This window comes from Nicrophorus vespilloides, unplaced genomic scaffold (assembly GCF_001412225.1).
Source record: "Nicrophorus vespilloides isolate i.1.1-1 unplaced genomic scaffold, Nicve_v1.0, whole genome shotgun sequence".
NCBI lineage: Eukaryota > Metazoa > Arthropoda > Insecta > Coleoptera > Silphidae > Nicrophorus > Nicrophorus vespilloides.
The window spans coordinates 47,753-65,987 of record NW_017095902.1 but is presented as its reverse complement, the minus strand read 5'-3'; the positions used below and the strand labels follow the sequence as shown (position 1 = coordinate 65,987).

The following is an 18,235-nucleotide window of genomic DNA, read 5'->3' as shown; positions in this document are numbered from 1 at the left end:
ATTGTAACTATGGTTACAGCTAAACGCTTTGTAGATCTAAACTAAAACTACTAATTAAGGGTTGTTATTTGTTTTTTTTTGTTCATTCTAGAAACGAGGGTATCCTTTAATTAAAACTTTATTCTTTTTCACTTCGTTATAATAATTTGCAGTACGAAACAACGGATTGTTTTTTTGTTGTTGTTGTTTTTATTCTTGTTCAAAATTAATTGAAGGATATGTGGGCAATCCTGTGCGTATACTAATTCAATTTAAAATAAAAAGTATAACATTGCTTCTCTTCTCGTGTCGCAACGATTATTATTATTATTATTAATACAAGATCGTCGACTAAATCTGTTTAAAATTCAAGTCCAAAGGACCTAAGGAACGAAAGCGTTGACTAGCATCACTAAAAGACTAATAATAAATGGAAAACATAGTAACTAGGAAACAATATATACGAACAAACAAAAATTTTGAATCCGACACAGCCTCAATTTGTTGTTGTTGTTTATGATGTCTCGTTATATTTTTGTTTTGTTTTTTGTTCAACTTTGAAAACAAATTTTAATAAGCGAATATAATAAATACGTTTAATATTTAACTTTTTTTTTTTTGGTTTGTTTGTTCTTTTGTTAATAATGTAAAGATATATATATATATATATATTATATAGCACTTTGCTTGGACTCGCGGCCCACTCGTTTTGAGCCTTATGAAATATTATTGAAATCGGGATGGCAAAAATTGACTAGTATATATATATATAATTTGTTTTTTTCCTCTGTATATATATACACACTCACGCACACACTCGCTCGCTCTAGGATTTTGGAGTGGATAGTAGAAGGCGGCGTCGCCGTCGAGGATCGTTTTCATTATTGCGTTTTCTCGTTTTTGAGCTGCTGCGGTATCATTGCCAGCCCTTTCGCGACCACCAAATGTTCGGTGGGGAAGTTGTAGATTAGTGTCAAGTGGAAGGCCATGTTCGCGGTCGCGACGATGTACTCGCAAATCGCGAACCAGCTGAAAGCTATCCGGAAAGTTTGTTTTCCTATTAGTCTACTTCTTTCTGTTATATTTTCTTCTACCCACCCATTTCGTGGCAGAGGAGCCTGTGTTTCAGGAAGAAGCCGATCATTCCGACCGTGAAGGCTATCGAGACGACGAAGAGCGTTTTCTTGTAGCGCAACTCCTTCTCGACGTTGTCCAGATTATCGTTGGTCACCGCTATCGATTTCAGCGATTCGATGCATGCTACCATATGCAGCAGACTCGTCACCATGAACGTGATGAAGAGCTTCTCGTGGACGGCTGCAAGTAATGAAGGAAATCGGTTAACAATAGCAGCAGGATCGAGCGAACGATGACCTTACGGTAGTTCTCCACGTTCGAGATGTACGTGACGCCGCCCAAGGCGGTCACCTCCACCACGTTCAACCAGAAAGCCGCGTCCAACCACAACCGCGCTTGCTTTTGCAACTAAAATGTACCCATCTTCAACATATCGCATGCACATTTAACACAAAATTACCTTCGCCGAGGCCTTGTCATTGATGCAGTTCACCTGGTAGGCTCTGTAAGCAGCCGCAATGATGTACCTGGGTCCCAGATGCACTGCAACACTCGCCCTCCACAGATACCTCTGTGGACTGACTCCTGTGATGGCGCTAATCGATGGCACAATGTTGTACACCTAAAAGCAACCAATTAGACAAACATGGATGTAACAGTATTTCAGGGGGGCAAATAACCCCACTGAAAACAAGTATCTCATCACATACACAGCAGTGAGTTTCATGGATATCATCGTACTGATAAATGTAAGCGGTGATGAAGCAGATGACTAAAGCGAAGAATGGACAAGCCACAGTCACCATACAGAGTTTTTTGAAACTTAGCGAGTAATGCACAGTTATTGCGGCGGCAGTCATTTGGGGTTCTTTTGAGGCATCCCCCACATCATTGTTATGCACCATCGTAGTACAAGAAACAAGGGGAAAGTAATAACACAGACACACACACACACAAAGTCGAGCACAAACAGAAAGAGAGAAAATTAATAAAAAAAAGAGATTTAGAAAAACTATTAAAAGGTTATATAATTATAGAAAAGTAATTAGAATTTTGTATAGAGAAATAGAGAGACAGAGAGAGAGCAACGCCACAGAGAGTAAACAATAAACACACAGCAGGAAGTTATTTACCCAGCAACGAGAGAACGTGGGCTCCGCATTATTTATTTAATAAATATATATATATTATTATATAAGTGCGCACGGAAATTAAACGAAAAACGAAAAAATCAAAAAAAATTGTCAATTTTTCTTTAGTTGTTTTGACAACAACAACGGTCACTACTTTTGCAAGCAACGCGAAGTCGGCTGCAACATTTGACGTTTCGCGGTGTGAAGTTTGCCGAGTATCGCAGATGCGCGCGCAACTAATTCAATTCAAATCTTCGCATCGCATAACTTCAACTTTTAATTAATTAAAATGTACACATAATACATTATTATTATCTATATAAATATTTAGAAATAACTTTTGAGTATGCATAAACTATACAATTATCACTATAAAAGCTGCAAAAATTGAAAAAAATTGAATTTGTTTTCGTGATTCAAATTATTAATTGAAAATTAAATTTGATTATTGCAGTAATGAACACGATCAAAATTCAATTATTTTAATAAAGCTATGGAGTTTTTAACTAATTGTACCTATGGAAACTTAAGTGAGAATCAGTTATGTCTTTGTGATCATGTGGAATGTTAATTGTTTATAATAAATTGTTTTTGTTAATCTTTTAAGTTTGTTTCGTTTTTTCTGAAATGATTTCACCGGTTAACGATTTTAGGTGATCAAGGAGGAAGAGATTGCTGTGCAACGTGCGCACCTATTCAGTACTCTAAATGTGATTCAGTCACTACTGCATTGACATAGGTCGAGGTTTACAGTAAATCGTTGCAAAATTTTGTAAAAGTTTTCGTAAATTTTGAAAAGCGTTATTTTTTGCGCCTTTCTGACCGCCGACGGTGATTTGCTTGTGACAGGTTTGCTTTTTGGCGAAATATTTGGTTTTAAGGTTTGCTGGAAACCAAAAGCGTAAGTAAGTCGATTAATTTAGATTGTTTTTATAATTAATATTGTGTGTTTTTCGTTGAGAATCTTTTGGTAAGTTTTAGTATTGTGTGTGTGTTTTGAGTTGAAGTTGCGAGAGTTGGAACGGCTGAGATTCATGCAATTCGCGCATGCTGCAGAATCCTATCGACCGGCGGCGGCGAACACGGCCACGGCGATGCCGATGCCGCCTCGAACTGCGTCAGTCTATCCGAGACCGGTGCCGCCGCTGCTGCTGCTCCACCATCCCTGCAGGTTACCGGCAGTCGTTGGGGGCGGCATCAATCGGGATGCTGCTGCCTGGCAATGAACTTTCCGCGTTTCTCTTCGCAAACGTCTCTTTGCCAGCAGTCGCCGCCGCCACCGCCGCCTCCACAGCAAACTTCTTCTCCTTCCTCTTCGGCGACGGCGGCTGTGGTCGTCGTCCCCGTTCCATCTAACAACAGCTCGAGAACGCCTATCAGCCAGAGGGTGCTGAGCGCCAACCCGGAGCCGCAGTTCCTGCAGCTTCCCAACTCGACTCACTATCAACCCAGCAGGCGGAAGGAAGAGGCACGTGCTCTGCAGAACCTACGGAGACGCGTCCACCAGCTGCGGCTCAATACCGGCCATGCCGTTGTCACGGCGACTTCCTCTAACGCTTCCTCCTCGGCGCCGGCCGCAGCCGACAGAAACGCCAACGATCTGCAGCTCGACAATCGTCCGCACCTCCTGCAAAAGGTGAACATCATCATCATCATCAACAACATCATCATTACCATCATCAACCTCGTCAAAAAACTCTCCAAATGTCACATGCGATCCAATTTCCTTAACGCGTTTTACCGCATTTCGTGCAATTTCCTGTCGCACGCCGGTAATTACCGCTATTAGGTTTCCTTAATATACAACATTCACGACGATAAATACCGCAATCAGCAACACAACTTACATTTCAATTGTTTCACTCATTAATTGTCATCCGACTGTCATCGAAAATAAAACACAATCGTTTAACGAAAATGTTTTATAAAGAAATTTATCATCTCAACGAATTACGAATTTCAAAACATCAGCAATTAATTAATCATTCTAACACAAAAATAATAATATTAATTAAAACATACCCGACTCCAAGAAAAGCACGCAGCCACTAAATACTTAAATAATAAGCATCACACAACTGTCATTATCCATAGCAACCAGAAACAGTTATCCAACTTTTCAAATTGTTATATAAAATTCAATAATAGTTTTCTTTTTGAAATAAGTAAAAACTTATATAATTCCTGAAACGCCAATACCTTAACATTATAATAATAATTAGACTTTAACATACCTTTTAAATCTAGACTCTGCATACAAATTGCAATAACAATTATTACGTAACTGTCATTAAATTATCTATAACTGTAATAAAACAATTACATACAAGTTTATTAACATACACTATTAATTATGAAATGTTCATTAGTTCGCAATATTTATTATAAGCTATATTGAAGACATTGATTAGATAGTCGTAGAAACTAATCTATATATTTCGACTCGCAAAACTCGTGGTGTTTCTTATAATCAATATCAATAAGTATAAGTGCGAATGAATCATTTTTAATCAATTGATTAAATCTGTCTGTTAATTCAATTTATTATCAGTTTAATTTATGTTAAAAATTAAGTTTTTGGAAGTTAATTCATAGTTTCGTCTGATATCGAATTTCATCTGATATTGAATTAATATATCGTCTATTTTATTTCCATTTGCTATCGATATAAACAGTTGAAGACTACTTCTAACGGTGTCACGTTTCTTTTGGAATTGAATTTATATGTATATACAATTTATCTGTAGCTAGAGACACGCCAAAAGGAATTCTTATTATTATGCATAAACACGATTCGCTTTACGTCGATGATTTAGTTAGTTTAGTTAAGGCAGACGGCGCACGAAACGTTCGTTTCGGTCGTCGTTAAATGTACATTTGAACTTGATTAATTGGCTTCACTCTCCCCTTTCCTTCTATTTTTGCGATATCATCCGAAAATAGCTACAATTTGTTACCTCCGAAATCGTTCGCATTACGTACGTACGGTTGTATGCAAAGCAAAATGTTTTGTATTGTTTTGTTAATATATGATCACGTGTAAGATGTATCGCGTGCGGACTGGGTGTATCTCTTCACCTTTGCGGTAGTATTTGCAAAACGGAATTTCGTGCGGCGGAAATGTCAAGGTGAAAAGTGACAACGAAAAAAAAAATAAATAGAATACATAAATAAATACGACCTGGCAGCGCTCTTTTTTTTTCTCGCCTCAATATTATTAATTAACACGAATGCAGGGGAAACTGGAAATCCAAACGTTGACATTATGTTATGACGTTTTCACTGTCAAAGTAAAATTACGTAATTATGACAATTTTTGTCGAAACTTACAAATGTCAAATGTGTCAAATATGACAAACGATTTGTTAGTTTTAATGATGTTTATTGTTTTTAGATATTATCGAATCGACCTGTCAGCATGGTTCTGGACAGCTCGGAGATTCGAACTGCCTGGCAGGATAGTGACTTCATCACCGACAGCCTTTGCTGGCACAACGTGTACAGACAGAGACACAACTCACCGCCGCTCACCATGTCTTCGGAGGTATTTCAATCGTCATTTCGATATATTAAATAACTTATTTTCGATTTTCCTGCAGCTCTGTCATTTGGCGCAAACCTGGGCGAACCATCTGGCACACACCAACAGATTCTACTACAGGAACGACAAGGATATAGGGCAAAACCTCTTCTGCAGACCGGACAATGCCCTGCAAAACGATGTCACAGGTAACCAACCAACAGTTGCTAAGGAGATGAGCTTTGGAATGGCAATCAGTGGATAAATTAAGATTTTTGCTTGTCATGGATATGAAAAGTGTCATGAGACAAGTTTTAATTGCATTCTCAACGATGAAATTTACTTAATACTTTGATTAGATTCCTCAAAAAACATAAAAAACAAAATCCTCTTTGCAGAAAAGATTCTCATCTCTCTCATCCTTTTTATTACGTTTCCAAACTTCCATATTGAAAAATTGATTACGACTTTGCGGCCGTGCGAACACGCCGCAGCATAGCATAAAAGCTTGCAGATGGTGCTTCTGCTGCCGTAATAAATCAAACTATAATCCGCACTTCCAAATTTAATGGATTAACTCAATTTCAATGCACTACATAAAATAGAACAGAAATTTCAATTGTTTCAGTTTCAAGAATGTATATAGATTCTTAAATGGTTGTTATAATTTTTAAGGACGCCATCGTAGTCGTTCCTATGGTTACTAGAATCATTGTTAATATAAGCCGCAGCGATTTTTAAATTTAAAGCTAAAACAATTACGAACGTAACGTAACCATAAAAAAAGCTTCGCTGAGATTCTGAATAATTATAACAATTCTAATGCACGTTACCAAAGGCTAATGAATAATATATATTTTGTTAATTATTCTCCCTTTCTTTCTTCGCACAGGACAAGAGGTTTCCACATATTGGTATAGCGCTGTGAAGCAGTACGATTACGGCAAGGAGCCGGACGTGTTGCACGCGAACGTGAATGCAGGTAAAGGCGGATAACGAGCTCGTTTCTTTTTCTTCTCTTTTTTTTTCTTCTCGCATATATCAAATGTAAACTTTTCCTAACTTGTCAGACTGATATGCAGAACGAACGTTGCGGCGAATCGTAAATTAAACACTTATATATACACACACACTCACGTTGCGTCAAATGCAGTTACTTATATCAAAGTAACACGTTTCCATAGACACGCACACAAGATAAGACTTGTTTTATTGCGCTGGAATTTCAATTAAAATAAATTCAAAGTGAGCCTTGCTCTCTGACAGCAAATCCATTACACCGTTTAATTGTGACCTTAGTGCTGCGCCAAGAAACAAATGAAATGTAATTGCATTGAACTGTCGCCATTAATTATCAACGTAATTTGACACATTTGAATAATTTGTGCAATAATTTTACATACAAACAATTTTCTACGCAAACTTACATTTTCATATCTGCTTTCACAAAAGAAAATTGTTGTTACTATGTACCTTGCGCATTCACCTTTTCTTAATAAACGGCGTATCCACATTTTTTTTGACAGTTGAAAAGATTTTTAACTTATTTAGAACTTAATTATAAAAAAATATAAAAGAATAAATCTGAATTAGTGACTAGTTCAACACATGCACTTTGTAATGTTCCTTCAGTCATGTTTACAGTAATATCCTTTTAATCACTTTCATTTTAAAATTTTCTCTTTTTAGTCGGTGGTTTCGTTCCGGTTTCGGTTTTTCAATTGAGCAATTTTTCGTTCCGGTTTCCAGTTTTTCAATTCGAGCAATTTTCGTTCCGGTTCAGTAAAAATCCGGTATAATTTCGTTCGGTTTCGGTTCGGTAAATTAGGTTTACGGTTCGTATCCGGTTCGACTCTCTGATTAATATCCATAGCAACCAGTAATTTTCTACGCAAACTTACATTTTCATATCTGCTTTCACAAAAGACAATTGTTGTTACTATGAACCTTGCGCATTCACCTTTTCTTAATAAACGGCGTATCCACATTTTTTTTGACAGTCGAAAAGATTTTTGACTTATTTAGAAAAATTGAATTTATTTTGTAGGTCATTTTACGCAATTGGCGTGGGCGAGTTCAAGACATTTCGGCGTTGGTAAAGCTCGCTCGAGATCCGGAAAGATCGTCGTCGTCGCCCACTACGCGCCCGCCGGAAACATTTCCGGTGCGTTCCAGAACAACGTACTTCCGCCAGCTCTCGAGGTGCTCGCCGCAGCCCCCGGGCCAACACCCACCACCCCTCTTCTGCAGCCACCCCGTTTCGTCATTTCCTGCGAGAGCGACACAGACGACACGAACAGCACGAACCAAAGTCAGAGCACCCCATGATATCTATAGAAACAAGCGAACAAGAAGCAAAATCGGAGCGAAGAAACAAAACGAATCGTCTTTCATCGCTCCGATTCACCGCACCTGACGATAATCGAATTAGAGTGAAACCAGAGGATAAATATTGTTTATATATTATTAGGTTTATTAACGCCAAAACAAAACAAACAAACAAAAAGTAATGGAAATGTAAGGCCAAATCCGAGGAAACACCATCGCCGATCAGGTATTCCCTTTTATACGATAATAATTAAGTCTACTTGAAACAAAACAGAAAAGAATAGTGAGTTATGTGTGCAACTCCATCTCTTTTCGATTATGCAATCAGCGAAACTGTCTCAGAACGCGTGATCCAGGGTGCTTGATTACTACAGCTCCGCGCGCGGCTCTCACGAAGAAAACAAATATCTCAAAGAACCTTCCATGGCCTTCTTTATTCTTGCAGTGACCTCCGGAGGATCCCCGTATTATTGTTATTAATGGTCCTCTTCTCTAAGTTGCCGTCCTTCCGAATACAATAGTATATTGTTTGGGCTCGTGCCTTTAAGACTTGGTGCCTTAAGCTACAGTAAGAGAGAATTGAAGCGGAGCGGGCGTGGAGCATTTCAAGAAAAATATATATATATTTACGTTCCTTCTTTACAATTACAAAATGAACTGAAGCACAGTCACAATTAATTAATTTACGTGTACGAAAACGTGCGTTCGCGCAAAACAATTCATCTGTATCACGTTTATATGAAAATACGTCAAGTGCAATATCAAGATCTGAGAGTCGAACCGAAATTAATTATTTCGTTCCGGTTTACGGTTACGTTACAAGTAAATGTTTATTGTTCCAGATTCGGTTTCGGTTCGTCTAAAAAATTTCGGTTCAGTTCCGCTTGAAATTAAAATTTAAAATTGAAAAAAAGCAATCTAAATAATTAGTTTAAATTGAGTCAAATTTTGGTTTATTTTTATTTACCAAATTCCCTTCTTACCTCTGTTTTCAATTATAATATTGAAAATACAAAAAAATAAACCTGAATTAGTTCAACACATGCACAGTAATATCCTTTTTAAACACGTTCATTTGAGTTTGTTCTAATGATAGTTGCGCAAGACTATAGTTGATTGAGGCTTCATTTATATTGATTATTAAGCGTTCCCATGGAATTCAGCATTGATGGTTTTGTTTATTATGTATTTGTTTATTTGAAAAAAAATTGTTTGTTTATATGCTTTCGGTTTTTCAATTGAGCAATTTTTCGTTCCGGTTTCGGTTTTTCAATTGAGCAATTTTTCGTTCCGGTTACAGTTACGGTTCAGTTAAAAAATCCCGTTAATTTCCCGTTTACGGTTCGACTTTCTGATCAATATCCATAGCAACCAGTAAATAAAGCTGTGATGAGTGACGCAAACAATTTTCGTTGCGTGTCAAAACTGCGAAGAAATCGTTGATAAATGTAGGTGAGTTTTAAAAAATGAATGCGGTTCAGTAAAAGCTAAATGATTGAAAGCGGAAAGTCCGATTATATTTAGGAAAAGAATATTCCGAATATTGTAAATGATGCAGTAATATTAATCTAATTTGACAATGTCATTGTCATTATTAAAAAAAAAAACAAAATGCAAAGTTCTGGATCGTTAAACTAATTGTAACAGAATTGCACCCTGTATACGCGTTAGAAATGAAACGCGCACAAAACGAACGTGCCAATAAATTTGAAAATTTTCGAACGTCTGTTCTTCCAAAAAAATTATATATATAAAAATTAAATTAAGAACTAAAAATCTTGAGACATTCACGTAAAGACTAAGCTGAAAGAGATACGTAAACAAAACCAATTATATAGCAGTTTTTCAACTTACGTTCGCACACCGACGAGCAAAGTACAAGTATTTGAAGCGAACTTTTAATATACATGATCTACTAACAAGAAGAAACAATCAAAATAATAATAAAAAAAAAGATATGCAAGGGAAAGAAAGTAAAAAAAAAACAATTACGTCCACTTTTTTATGATATACTAATTGTGTAAGTAAAGTAAGTAAGGGAAGGAGTCATTGATTAGTGATTAAGCGTTATAATTTTCTGTTTTAATCGAAGCTTAAAGTGGATGTAAAGCGGAAAAAAAAAATTGAAAATAAAAACAAGACAACGTTAAACGAATCATATCCGATGTTAATGAATGGCAATCACACGTACTCGAGTCGAGAAATTCGAAAAAAAAAAAGCTCGGCGTATTGAATTACATGGTAATAATAGAAAGAAACAAACAAATAATAATCCCCAAAAAATGTTGATTTTTTTTTATTTGTAATGAAGAAAAATCATTAAAATATAAGTATATAAATATATATATTTAGAGTGTAATGAGAAATGTGCCTAAGAAATTTATTAAAAATCTTAATTGCTTCGATGCTAATTAGGAGAATTGTTGATTAATATCGTTATTATTATTTATTTTTTAGAAATATTATAGATTTAATTATTTCAAAGACTGATTTATTTGTAGTACGTTACGTTGCGTTGCGATCGTCGTTTTTTTATTATTTTTGTTTAATTTTGACGAATCTAGAGAACGCTGATAATTACAGTATTCGTTTGTTATCGTAACCATAACGCACATCGAAATATGTATACTTTTAAGTAATGGAAAGGATGACAAATTAATTTTGTTCCTTTGTTGTTGTTGTTAAGATCAGTGAAGGTATAAAGATTGAGAGGTGTTAGTTTAGTCGGCGGCTGTGATATTTAGTAGCACGCATTGATTGTTATCCAAGAAATAATAATAATAAAAAAGATATTTATTATTATTAACATTGTAATTAGCGAGTTATAATGAAACTGAGCGCACACGCACAAGAAATTTCGTGAACAATTTTTGTACGTAAATAATTTACAATAAAAAAATATAACGAAGATTTGTTAGTGAACAGGAGGATGAAAGGTGGAAGAAAGATCTGTTGTAGTATGTCTCTATATATATATATAAATATATTTGGAACGAATGTACAGATTGATGAATGAGTTGCTACTTGTAACTGTGTGTTCTTAAGTTACCATTATTGCTGTTTTTATTGTTTTTTCTTTTGTTGTTGTTGTTTGAATAAATGAAAATTAGAACAGAAATTGATTACTGCTCGTCAATTAGAAACTCGTCCAGTGATTGGCTGTACTTCTCAGGTAACTCTTTCCTTAACTCCTCCCTGTCCAACCATTTGTGACTCACAGATGGCGATCCGTTCGCGTACCTCGCGAAGTATATGAAAACCTTAGCACCTACCGAATTTCCATCGACTTCCCGCACGGATTTCGGATATTTGTACTTGTAGAAACCGGTCGGAGCGTTTCCGTAGATCTGAGCCTGCACGTCCTTTCCAACAGACTCCTTCAACACCCTCTCAGCAGTCTACAAAATCATTAAAATAACACCAACAATCCAATAAAGTGTAACAAATAAGACCTGTCTCAAAGTTTCCCCGTCCTGCCTGAATCCCTGCGGCGGTAAAAAGAACGTATCGTTTCCAACCTTCTGCTGCGTCAACAGCACCAAATGCCTATCCAATTTCCGATTCAACGACTTAACATTTGTATCATCTTAAATATTAATTACCAAATAAAATCCAATTAACGCTTCGTTTCATTGTTTACCTGATTGTTTAGAAGCGAATTTGAATTTGTTCAGCTCCTCCAAACTGGTATCAGCAAAATCCTGTGCGGTCTGCTTTAAATTAACCTCAACATCGACGTCACCCCTCTTGATCAACTCCAGCTGCTTTCTAATTATAAATAAAACTCACTAAACGAATCTCACAATACTTATTCAACACATACAGATCTTTCTCATGCTCGACTTCGTGCTTGGACTTATGACTTCTCTCCAATTCAATTTCACTCAGCTGCTTGCTAAATTGCTTTTCCATATCACTCATCTCTGGTCCAATGATTGGTCTCCGCTCCAAGCAGACTGCTGTGATCAGGTCCCATTTTCCAGTAGCCGCAGTACAACAACCTACAAATTTATATTTTTAATTTATAAACGAATACTTGTTGCAAATCAATCACTTACCTCTGTTTGTTGAGTTAATGCAATTTAGTGTTAATCTGAGCATATTTTCTTTGATTTTGAGATATTTTATAACCTCTTTTGTAACACACAATGTTTTTCCTGTGATTAGTTATGTTGGTTGCATAAGTTAGATTAACCAAAAAATTTAAATTTAAAATTATCAGTGTTTGGATCAATAATAATTACTTTTAATTACATTATTTCTTACAATCAAATGGATTTCCTCATATTTTAAATTAATGTGCTTCTTTTGCGTCGATTTTAAACCATAATTAAGTCAAATTATCTTAAATGTGCGAACGGTTGTCTATGATACAACAGCTTCAGTAATTAATTATGAAATACGTAATTAATTTACATTGTAATACTGTAAAATAATGAGTTACAAAAATTATTTACGATTCAATGCTTAAGTATAAACTTAAGTATAAGTTTCAGAAATTAATATTATTCAAAAATAAAAAGTTTAAAACTCGAAACAATTGCAAATTTGTTTGTTGTTATGGTGATTGTAATAATTATGTAACGTAGCAACGTAAATGTGTTTATTAATTGTTAAAGCTGCTGCTAATGACTATTTCGTAATTTCTATTTCTTTGGTGCGGGTGTAATTATTGTAAGGGTGGAAACGTTGTAGCGGTGATTGCGCTAGCACAGATATAACTTCCGTAATTTAGCGTCTATTACACTGAATAGGAGATAAATCAGGCCATCGAGAGGGTTTGCGGCGTAAAGACAGTCGCTGAAAGGGGGATGGAGCGGCGAGGTAATTGGAAGAGAGACGGAGAGATGCCGACTTTGGTGTGCGTGGGAAAGAGAGATGATGATGATTGTGGGTGGTGGTGGTGATGGTTGTAGGTCGGGCTCGAGGGTTGTTTTTGAATTATTACCCCGTGCCGGTCCCCAATCAAGGCCCATTATGCGAGATGCCTGCCATTCGAAGGCCCCCGACTGGAAATAACGAACACAAACACACTCAAATGATATGTTAATTGCTGTACATAACTAGAGGGTAAAATCCAATCCAATCTTTCACCGCTCCAAAACCTTCTCCATCTCTGTCTTCATCACGAACACGCCCATCTCTTCTTCCTCTCCTTCCATCATCATTTGGCTGCTTGGAAAGGCGAGTCGTTTTCCGAGATTCACATTCGTATGAATAACAAATGTATATATACATTTTCCCTTCTGCTCTCGCTGCGATTTGCATTCAGTAATAGCTCACTTATACCGAGAGCGGATGCAAAGTACACGTTTCTTTTCGGGGTGGAGGGATGATGACCCAAAACAACCTAAAACAAAACAAAAGAGGAAAAAAAAAATGCCTCCGTCGATATGCATGTCAAATCTTTGCCAATTTCAACTGTTACATTTACACAAAAATCGCAATACCAAATAGTCAAAATAATAACTGGACTTTACTTCAAAGAACATCTAAATTTTAAAATTAATATATTTAAATTTGTTAATCAAATTACTGAAATGTCAAAATATATTTTGGGTTGAAACCCAGTCGAAATCTCCAAGAATTTCGTTTTTTTTAATTATTACATAATGAATAACAATTCGGTGGCAATTGCAAGCCCGACAACCGAAATACCGTCAATCAAATTCCCGACTGTATCGAAATCCCGACAACCATAATCCCGACTATATCAAAATTCTGACTATATTAAAACTGTATCAAAATCCCGACTATATCGAAAATGTCTACAATAACATTTTATTTCAGATTATTTCATAACGTTAAGGTTTATTATGAATAATTCAACAAAATCAAATAAATGTTAAAATTGTTATTGTAAAAATTTTCGATATAGTCGGGATTATGGTTGTCGAGATTCTGATATAGTCGGGATTTCAATAGACGGTCTTTCGGTTGTCGAACATGCCATACAGACCAATGTAATAAACAGAACATTTCTAATCAGTATTTTTTTATACTAATTTTTAATACTCAAAACAGATTAGGTCTTAATTAATTTGAAATAATCCTGAAATTATTAAAAAATGGATTAATAAATACAGCTTAGAATAGAAGAGCTGGACATGTAAATAAATAGTGAAAAAGGTGGAAAATAACCTAAATTAAAAAAAAAACGAGGAAATAGAAATTATAGGAGAATACAAAAGTTTGTTTTAAATTTTAACCAAGTTTAAAATTAAGCAAATAATTCAAATTATTGGAGGAAAAAAGATCACATTTCCAATATTTTGTTACTGAAATTAATTTTAAATTGTTTACGTATTTTGTTTTTTGTATATAAATCAATATAGTATTAATAAAGTTTATTATTATTAATTGTAAACAATTAATTTGAGATATTTCAATAAAATCTGAAAAAAAATTAATAAATACGCACAGCATATTATTTACAAAAAATAATTTACGTTTTAATTAATAATTTTCACGGCATAATAATGACTAGACTTTACTTCAATGAAGCACGAATGAGTGTTAAAATGTCAAAGTGACATTTTGTGAAAATAATATACAGTTGAACCTCGCTTAACGAGTCAAATCTTTGCCAAACGAGCAAAGTGAATTGCGCGCCTTTTACATCATTTTTAAAATTTGTGTACACACATTATGTGTATTTTTGAATATGTTTCACTACACGAGTATTTCATTATACGAGTAAAAATCCGGAAATTTTGGAACGAATTAAACTCGTTAAGCGAGGTTCCACTGTAAAAAGTATTGGAATTCAGATTTCTCTAATAGATTTATATTTTTATTGATATCTAATAAACAATAAGTAGATAAACTTGATGTGACAAATTGACTTCAAATATACACGAATTGAAATTTAAAATGTCAAAGTGACATTTTGTAAAAACAAGACACAATTTGTCATTTGTTATTGTTTTATTTTATACAATAAATAATTTGTGAATAATTAAATACTTACATTTTATAAATTAAAAATAAATTAAAACAACATTTGTCCTAGATTTTAATTAACCAAACTTATTTGACGTATTACTTCATTATGTGTCAGTTACGTAAATATACAAATTACCATTGGTACGACGCGTAACAAATGCAAAGGGAAACGTCAAATTTGTAATAAAAACAATGAAGAAATTAGTTTTGTTTAATAAATGACGTTTAGTGAAGTACTACTGTCATTTACAAAAAAACATGGCTGAAATAATGGAAATATTGTTATTATGTAATAATTGAAATCTAAGGATATTAGATATTTTGTAACTCGTTCTTTGCTGTTGTAGTACACTTAGCTTTCTGACCATTATATTATGAGTGCGTGTTTTAACGAAGTCTCCCCAAACACATACACACAAAAGAAGAAAAAAAAAGAGTCCGAAATAACAAAACCAATTGACGTATGTCAAAAAGCATTTGGGGGTGTAGGGAGCTTGAGTTCTTATAGCTGGGAGGACGTTGGCCAAAGGTCCTCGAAATATAATGGGTTTATTATATGCGTGAATCTTCTCCCTGGTCGAGAATCGCCAGAGTAAAAGAGAGAAAAAGAAATATAGAACAACACAAAAATGTGAGTTACAGCGAGATGGAGTTAGTGAGTGAGTGAGTGAGGACACCCTCCTCCGTACCCCCGTTGCGAGGACACTCGACACGCAGGACTCCCGCAGGGTCCTGCAAATGCAAAAATAAAAAACAAAATCGCTCTCTCGAACCTTCCATTATTATTATCATCATCATCGTCATCCCTTTAACTATTTCCCCGTTTCTACTCCTTCGGCAAACGCAATTTTTTTTCTCTCACCCAATCCAATTTTCCTCTCTCTCTCTGTCTCTCCCATGTCCACACATTCTTTATCCCATTTGCGTCGTGTGTTTCATCCACTCGTGTCCCCAATCAAACGCAAAGAGCGAATGCAGAAGAGAGAGGAGAAAAATAGAGAGAATCGCCACAGGAAAATAATTGACAGTTGAGTCGAGTCACAAGGAAGTGGTCATTCAATTTAATCAACCATTCATCCATTCAAACGAATTCGTTTGTTTGTCTCGCCCTCTTTCACTTCACTCTTTCTCTCTCTTTATCTACACTTATTTTCGTTTCGTTTCCTCATCTTAAAGCAACGTTTTAATTACTCGAAATAATAATAATAATAAAAACAAAAGGTAAAACAAAGAGAAACTCATATCTCGTTCGCTGCTTCAACTAATGATTTACCATTGAAGGCGGATCACTTGGATTTTGCAGAAGATTTCAGAAACCGCATCATCTCCCGTGAATACTTCTTGCACTTATCCGCTCAGTCCGATTTGCATAAGCCATGAATATTTCGACAAATGAACAACGGAACAACAGAAAATCAACATGCAGTTAATAATACAGTTTCGATGAAAACGTCAGATTTAAAAGAAAATCTAAAACTATAGTTTTTGCATCTTAATATATTTGTACACTTACCTAAGTATTTTTCTTTTCAATTTGATTTTAAAACAAATTTATTTCCTTCTAATTACATTCATTTACAATTTACTTAATTTATTTTGATTATGTCACTGCAAAAGAGCGTCGTTCAAAAATGTCCACCAACTTCACTTGTTATTTATGGTTACTTACGTAACTAATGACTTTCTAGATGAAGTTGCATTTACCGAAAAGAAGTGTCAGTACGCGTTATTTGACAATTCGAACGTTAAATGGTTACATAACGATTTAATTATTATTTCAATCAGCTGATGTGTCAGTTACGCAAATCAACCAATCACAATTGATTAATGGAAACGTCAAATTGATCTGTCCCAAAATTAGGTAAAATCTAAGTTTATTTTTTATATTTAGTGAATGATGATGGCCAAGTCATTAACTATGAATTGATTAAGTTAGGATTAGTTACAAAATAATATATTTGAGGGGAAATGTATGAGGTTTGTTGGAATAATGTTATAAATACGTGTTCAGTTCGTTAAATCTGTATAGAAAAGAAAAAAAACGTATTATTTAACTGATGATTAGCTTGTTTGTGAGGGGTCTTCGGAAGAATAGCAACTGTAGAATGTAAGCAGATGAGAGAAGAGGGCGGCGGTTGGCCTTGTGCGGAGGATAAAAATCAATTGTTTTCCGGTCAATTAGGGGCAAATGAATTGGTAATTGGAGGGAAGTGAACGAATAGTAGTAAATTTGTATTTTTGTATCGGATGCAGCAACAGCAGCAGCAGTGTGTTATTATTCGGCGATAATGTGCGAGTGTGTTGTGAGCGCAAATTGGCGCTCATTGAAAGCGGCTCGTGAAGTTACGGTGGAGGAGGGTGGATGGTTTTCGAAACGGTGCCAATTATTTGTTATTTAACTCTCCGACCCCCCCGCAGCATCATTGTGCATTCAAACAAATCCCATTCCGATCGTTCGTGTCGAGGGTTGGACTGTGAATACATATATATATTGTTAGCAGCATCACTACAACAACCCTCCGAAAATCATGGACAAAACGATAAAGCGAATTAGAACCGACACGAAACATCAAAACTTTGACGTGCTAATCTGTCAATTAAGTAAATGTGTGCAAATCACCCTGGCAACAGAAATATACAGCGAAACTTTGCCAATTAAGTAAATCTGTTATATCACGATAACAACAGAAATATCATGTGACATTAATAAAACGTCAAATTGTAAATCTGTTATATCACCATAACAACAGAAATATACAGGACATTAATACCAATTAAGTAAATCTGTTATATCACCATAACAACAGAAATATCAAGTGACATTAATAAAACGTCAAATTGTAAATCTGTTATATCACCATAACAACAGAAATATCAAGTGACATTAATAAAACGTCAAATTGTAAATCTGTTATATCACCATAACAACAGAAATATCAAGTGACATTAATAAAACGTCAAATTGTAAATCTGTTATATCACCATAACAACAGAAATATCAAGTGACATTAATAAAACGTCAAATTGTAAATCTGTTATATCACCATAACAACAGAAATATCAAGTGACATTAATAAAACGTCAAATTGTAAATCTGTTATATCACCATAACAACAGAATATCAAGTGACATTAATAAAACGTCAAATTGTAATTGTTGGAAACAGTGATAAAGTAAAGAAATTCGATAAAAAGAAATGAATAAATGTGAAATATTTCTTTTTGGTGATAAGCAATCAGTTCGAAGCGAAGTT

General features: G+C 35.0%; 3 protein-coding genes across 3 annotated transcripts; 1 reads left to right on the top strand and 2 right to left on the bottom strand.

The window, feature by feature from the left end:
• Positions 1 to 596: 596 nt before the first annotated feature.
• LOC108568164 (post-GPI attachment to proteins factor 2-like) lies at positions 597 to 2,056 on the bottom strand. The gene is made up of 5 exons (XM_017929103.1): positions 1,767 to 2,056; positions 1,517 to 1,678; positions 1,359 to 1,464; positions 1,078 to 1,296; positions 597 to 1,015 (listed from the first exon to the last, which is right to left on the bottom strand). The coding sequence occupies exons 1-5, from the start codon at positions 1,959 to 1,961 to the stop codon at positions 861 to 863; spliced, it is 837 nt and encodes a 278-aa protein (XP_017784592.1). The 5' UTR covers positions 1,962 to 2,056; the 3' UTR covers positions 597 to 860.
• Positions 2,057 to 2,652: 596 nt separating this feature from the next.
• LOC108568221 lies at positions 2,653 to 8,840 on the top strand. Its single transcript, XM_017929181.1, has 6 exons — positions 2,653 to 3,094; positions 3,191 to 3,825; positions 5,584 to 5,733; positions 5,789 to 5,918; positions 6,602 to 6,691; positions 7,757 to 8,840. Exons 2-6 carry the CDS (start codon positions 3,412 to 3,414, stop codon positions 8,035 to 8,037), a joined length of 1,065 nt encoding a protein of 354 aa, XP_017784670.1. The 5' UTR covers positions 2,653 to 3,094; positions 3,191 to 3,411; the 3' UTR covers positions 8,038 to 8,840.
• Positions 8,841 to 11,107: 2,267 nt separating this feature from the next.
• Positions 11,108 to 12,207, bottom strand: LOC108568228 (39S ribosomal protein L46, mitochondrial). The gene is made up of 5 exons (XM_017929193.1): positions 12,096 to 12,207; positions 11,861 to 12,038; positions 11,678 to 11,805; positions 11,490 to 11,623; positions 11,108 to 11,435 (listed from the first exon to the last, which is right to left on the bottom strand). Exons 1-5 carry the CDS (start codon positions 12,136 to 12,138, stop codon positions 11,160 to 11,162), a joined length of 759 nt encoding a protein of 252 aa, XP_017784682.1. The 5' UTR covers positions 12,139 to 12,207; the 3' UTR covers positions 11,108 to 11,159.
• Between the last annotated feature and the right edge of the window lie 6,028 nt (positions 12,208 to 18,235).